Here is a 6,138-nt window from a genome sequence, read left to right as displayed (position 1 = left end):
AGAATATGTCCTGTAACTGTTCCTCCCTCGCAGCTGTTTCTTCACAAGTTCAGTGCTGAGTAGTCACATCTCCCAGACGAGCATTTCCACATAAGCCATGATTTCACAAACAAAGGCCCCGGAACCCTTCGACTCTCCCACTCTGCATCATGCATCCCACTCATCATCATGATAACCACTATTCAAGGGTTTGAACCTTTCTGCATGTCGCAGTTGCTGTTGTTAACAAGCTGGATCCGAGCACAGGAAGTCGTTACCCTGATGTCGAGAGACATCCATCTTGTTGGAAGAAAGCATATTGTTATAATTAATATGTTTAACCTAGTACAAAATACATGTTTTCACTAAAAAAGTTTTTTAATTGGATTAAATTCTAGTAATTAATTGTTTTTGAGCACTTTACTCCATACAAACAATTTGCAAATTAGCCTAATCTGCAGGTCTTTGGACTGTGGAGGGAAACCAGAAAACCCCTAGGAAACACCATCATGCATACAGACCCGAAGGCAGGAGTTGAATCCCTGACACTGGAAGTGCGAGGCCACAGTGATAACCACTACGTCACTATTCTGCCTCATAAATCTATTATTAATTGTAAATTATGTGGACCATTAGTCATAATTAACAATTATAACTTGCATTCTATGTAAATTCATCATTATAGAAACAATGTCATATTAGAATTAGCATATTAATACTGTATATTTTTTGTACTACTTTCATAGATTCTGTTATAAATTCAACAGCGATCTCATTTCAGGTTAATTCATTATCTCATTGCTAAATAAATAGATAAATAATTGAATAACTTTAAAGCTATTTAGACATTTTAGGGATCTGCATACTCCCTGCATGTCTGTGCAAATACTAATTGCATAATCGCATGTCTAAGGCCAGTCAGTCGAAGGTGATAATGTGAATGCACTCTTTAGCAAGACATACTGAGGAATACAGTCAGGGTTCACCAGAGCTTAAAATGCAGTGCACGATTTTCAACTCATCTGTTCATTATCAAGCTCAATCATGTGCGACGGGGAAAATATGAAACTTCATGTTGTTGCAGACCTCAAAAAAGATTTTTAATAATTAAAGGGCCATAATTATGTATGTTTCATATAACACACACAACATAGGCCAAAGTTTTAAAAATAAAATAATGTATCCCTTTTTTAAGATAAATACCAGCAGACAGCCCACAAAATTCATGGAGCAGAAAAAGCCTCAATCATATAATACGCATTTTTAACAATTACAGGATCTTCTATAACCATATTCTGTTACCTACGATTTCACGTGAGCAGGAAAAAAAGATCTATAATTGGGAAAGAATGCCTGTGCAAGAGTGTGTGTGTTTCTAATTATGTAAAGGAATTCAGTAATACAGAAAAAAATGAAAATACAAAGACATACCAAAATACGACTTTTACTTCCACATTTGCTTTGTTTGCAATAGATATCAGACAGAAAATTAAGACAGAGTGGAAAAAAAATCTGCTTCACATCAAGACAGGAAAAATAAAAGGTCAAAGGTAAAAAGAAAAAGATTACAGGGTCAAAGGCTATGAGTAGTGAATGAAGATCACATTCCAGAAAAACAGGGAAGTGGCTTTAAGCTGTGATCCCCCTGACAAGTTGGGAAGGATAAATAAAGGAACGAGTGAATGAAATATGAAACATTTACCCAACCTCTGCTTTGGCTTCACACAACCTAAGGGGTTAAAAGTTCATGTGAACCACCAGATGCCTGGCCTATATATGGCTACCAAGAAATATTAGAAATAACTTTATAACCATAAAATGATTGCTTTAATTCATGACCAGTTATTCCAATTTATATACATAAAAAAATATTTTTCCATCTAAGGAGGTCTAAGAGCCACTTGTGCAAAAGCTTACTTTACCATATAGAGATATTTAAAAGAAAAAACATGCCCAAGGGATTTTTTTATCATGCAGCCGTTAATTTCATCACACTTTATCATTGCATTTTAAATAAATGATAAGACACCTGTAACAATGTTATGGGTTTAAAATCACAAGCTGTCAAAAAATTTTTTAAACAAATGTGCCTTTACTATCCTTAATATTATTATTAATATTATTATTATTATTATCATCATCGATTTTTAATATTATTCTATATGTGTGTTCTTCTAGGAAAAGGTTGTCTCTGTATGAAAATCAACATTTTTATTGTTCCCCTAGTCAATATCGCAGTAAAAATAGTGTTAACATACATTATTAATACATAAAAGATTAGCTTTTTGACTCCCGCTTCCGCAAACAGGCCTGTGAATCAATCACTGGCTTTAAATTATCATCACACCGCTGTTGTCGATTTCCCTCTAGAAGAAAGCACTTGGCGGAATCTTCTCTTCAGTTCCTGCATGTTGGGACTCTTTGGCCGAACAAGATGCAGTCCTCCCCGCCTCTTCTCTCCATTCGCCCCTCCCAGTGCCCGGCTCACCTCCTGGCACAAGTGCAGGAATGCTGCCTGCACTCCCTCATGGTTCTCCCGGGCCGAAGCCTCAAAATAGTGTCCTCCGAGTTCGGCTGCCAGAGCCTGGCCCTCGTCTGTGGGTACCTGACGCGCCCTCAGCAGGTCATTCTTGTTGCCTACCAGGATAATAGGGATGTTGCCACTTGGATGGATGCGGCGCACATGCTCATAGAGTGGCTGAATGGTCCGGTAGCTGTGCATGTCCGTGATGGAGAAGACCAGCACATAGCCATCTGCCCAGTAGATAGAGCGGTTAATCTGTTCCTGGCAGTACAGTCCCTCTGCATCATCCTGATAAAGAAACACCAAAGAAACCCATAAAGGAGAACGAATGCAAAACAGTTGAGTCTGAGAGGTTAACATTAAGCAACAGCAGTGAGAAAATAAATTCTCTAGGAACATTTTGTTTTAATCATTGCACAAGTTTGTTTATCCATGACTATTTGTCTTTCAACACACCAAGTAAAAAAGAAAAGAAAAATACCCCACTGAAATAGGCCAAGACAAGCCAACGAAACTGATTAATCTGTTAGACAAAGCTGTCCAATGTCAGGAGTGATACATCTTCCAGCACTGGGACTGTTTGTGGCCATAAACTGATGTGTGTTGAAAAGAAAGACATTCTAACTGAGGGATAAATATTAAGAAGAAGGTCTGGATCAGGAAAGGTTTAAACTGTGACCAGAGCTGAAAACAATCTCCCCCCCCCTTCTTCCTATAATGACCCCCTGACTCAGAACGCCCTCTTTATCTCCACTCCTGCATTCTTGGCTTGCAGACAAAACGTTTGAACTAAAATTACCCCCCCCGAGGTTCATCAGAAGCCTGCTGAGATCACAGACTGCATGACGTGCATGACACCTTGATAGGATACGGTGCGAGACAGGGAACCGATCTCATGATGCGCCGAAATACCTGCAATGACACACAGGGAGTGTCCTGCACTTGTAGAGAAACCTGCTCCCCATCGATATTTATCTTTCTTGAATACAAGGCCCCTAGAGAAAAGCAACAATGGGGTTTTCCTTCGTTTATATGACACATCACTGAGTTAAACTTGAGTGTACACGTGTTTGAATGTGTGCGATATTTACCTGTGTTGGCTTCGTAATCACCGATAAACCGCTTGGTCAGGAATCGTACTATTAAGGCTGCAGATTTGAATAAAGTAAACAAATAGATTATCAGTTCACATGATAAAACAATTAGGCACATGCATGAAACTAAACTTTTTAGGAGTCGCCCCCTGGAGGACATCTTCTGCACTGACTTTCACATTGAACTTTGGTGATACTTTGGGTTGTCTTGTAGAACAAGGATTTTAACATGTACACTCACATAGATGTTGATGCATAGCATATTAAATCCATCAAGAGCAGCACACTGATACTTTATTAATGCACTTTCAGGTTATTGAGTGCATTGTTATTTTTATGTTTGGTGTATAATAACAGAAAAGACGTCATTGTTACCGGTTTTCCCGACGTTGCTAGCTCCAAGGACGACTATTTTCACATTTTTATTGGGCACACAGTCCAGGCCCGGGTATTCCGGTATGGGGACGAGCAGAAAGTTGCCCGAGCCGGTGCTCATTGTTCTCGGCTGCTCGGGAAGACGCATTTAGAGAGCCGGAGACTTCATCCGAGTGCCTGCGAACCGATAGCAGATCCGTGACTTCGCCAAACCGCCCGCTCCCAGTTCTCCAAACTCTCCCAAGTCTTTCTCATAATGTGAAGCCCGATGACTGAGAGCGCATGAAGGAAGCGATCAGGACTAATCCTCTGAATGAGAAGCGGCGCAGGCGGACTCGGACACTCGCTCAGTCTCTCAAACAGGCGTGATGTTAGAAATCAAAAGTCAAAGCAAAAAAACAAAAAAGGCAGAGGATCCTGCGATCAGAGCCTGAGCATGGTGCGCGTCCTCACTGCAGCGATGAGTTCGTGTGTGTGTGTGAGAGAGAGAGAGAGTGTGTGTCTCCTGCACTTAAAGCCGCTCCACGAGAGAGCAGAGCTGAGCTGAGAGAGCTGAGAGAGCTGAGGGGCGGGTGGGCGGGTGACCCCCGTGACAAAGCACTCAGACACTGCGCGAGGACACATCCGGACTGGACTGAAGGGAGAAGAAAAGGACAAAACAAACAGCTGTTTGATTTTGTCCCGTCAATATGTTGCACCAATATTAACTTCAGTCTGTTCTAGACACTGTTTATGATAGACTACTGTACTAATTTACACTGTTAAGAGCATACTTTTCACAGGAACATATATTAAACCCATTGTACACACTGTACTGCTAATTAACATTATACAAACTATTCAAACAAACATTTCTCCAATAAACAAACAAATACGCCACTAATTATAAGGATCACTTTATTATTATTATTATTATTATTATTATTATTATTATTATTATTATCCTGTTCGACACATTCGATTACAGATGCGCAAACGGAAACAGTTCTGAGAACAGTTCCAGAACCGGAGCGTCTTTACTGCTCTACTGACTGAAGCAGTACAACTGTTCTAAGAACTGTGTCGATACCGCTTAAAGAATTTCCCCGCTTCCTTATCAGAACAGGCGGACCCTCACACAACTGGCGGATCCTGTGCATTGCGCATGTCCGAAATTGTCACGCATGCGCGCTGCACACCGCACTAGATGAAACCTTATCTATAGTGTCGAGGCTTGCCTATCAATAGTCTCACCGGAGCATTCTTTAATTTAAGAGCTTGTTGTATTGGTATTGAGAGGGCAATTTTTGTGTAGCAAATCGATCCTAAATTTTTAAATAACACAATTAATATGGGCATGTATCTGCAAGTAATATTTCATACATCATCAATCATTGTCATAGTTCACAATCAATGATATATTAAAATCTTACCAATTCGCTTTAATTCTTTATATTTATTTTTACCCAAACACTTTTTTTAAAAGGTCAGTCACCCTTACTCTAATAATGTAAGAATACACTTCCTTGTTCAAAAAAAAGTTGCCCACTCACAAGATTTCATGATTACCTTAAGCTTTGATTACAGCACATAATGCAGTTATATTATTGTGTTCCCTTTTCACAATTTTTGTCCTGGAATATACCTGTGCCATCAGGGAAGAAAAACTCCTTACATGTCTAGACCAGACCAACTGAAGTAACCCCAGATCATAACACTGCCTCCAGATGTTTGTACAGTGGGCACTATGCATCACTTCATGCGCTTCCCTTCTTACCCTGATGCACCCATCACTCTGGAATAGGGTCAATCTGATCTCTTTGGCCCACCTAACCTTCTTCCATTTCTCCAAAGTCCACTCTTTTGGCTCCCTAGCAAATTCAAGGCTTTTAAATGAATTTGCCCTACTAACCAGTAACTGTTTTATCTCTACCTAGTGATTTCTCATAATATTGTGCATGTTGTCCAGGGAAACTTTGGGCAGATGGTGGGTTACACCCTGGACAGGGTGTCAATCTATGGAAGGGCACAAATGCACACACCCCATACTCACACACTCATTCACACACTATGGGCAAGTTCGGAACACTAATTAGCCTAATCTCTTCTAATTAGCCTAATTACATTATTTTGGAAGAAATCAGAGGGCCCGGAGGAAACCCAACAGACATGGAAAGAATATGCAAA

The 6,138-nt window shown here is 40.1% G+C and overlaps 1 protein-coding gene across 1 annotated transcript; it reads right to left on the bottom strand.

Moving 5' to 3' along the window:
* Positions 1-1,407: 1,407 nt before the first annotated feature.
* Positions 1,408-4,461, bottom strand: rasl11a (RAS-like, family 11, member A). Its single transcript, XM_053477814.1, has 4 exons — positions 3,973-4,461; positions 3,595-3,651; positions 3,416-3,498; positions 1,408-2,791 (listed from the first exon to the last, which is right to left on the bottom strand). Exons 1-4 carry the CDS (start codon positions 4,118-4,120, stop codon positions 2,321-2,323), a joined length of 759 nt encoding a protein of 252 aa, XP_053333789.1. The 5' UTR covers positions 4,121-4,461; the 3' UTR covers positions 1,408-2,320.
* Between the last annotated feature and the right edge of the window lie 1,677 nt (positions 4,462-6,138).

Source organism: Clarias gariepinus, chromosome 1 (genome assembly GCF_024256425.1).
Source record: "Clarias gariepinus isolate MV-2021 ecotype Netherlands chromosome 1, CGAR_prim_01v2, whole genome shotgun sequence".
In the NCBI taxonomy this organism is placed as follows: Eukaryota; Metazoa; Chordata; class Actinopteri; order Siluriformes; family Clariidae; genus Clarias; species Clarias gariepinus.
Note: the sequence above shows the minus strand (reverse complement) of the source record. Positions and strands in the feature narration are given on the sequence as shown.

What these genes read in the sequence shown, in the direction of transcription:
- rasl11a (XM_053477814.1), bottom strand. Translation starts at nt 4,120, where the DNA reads ATGCGTCTTCCCGAGCAGCCGAGAACAATGAGCACCGGCTCGGGCAAC. An exon ending in TAGCAACGTCGGGAAAACCG is followed by an intron (nt 3,652 to 3,972) that starts GTAACAATGACG and finishes TCAAATCTGCAG; the next exon opens with CCTTAATAGTACGATTCCTG. An exon ending in CTCCCTGTGTGTCATTGCAG is followed by an intron (nt 2,792 to 3,415) that starts GTATTTCGGCGC and finishes TTTCTTTATCAG; the next exon opens with GATGATGCAGAGGGACTGTA.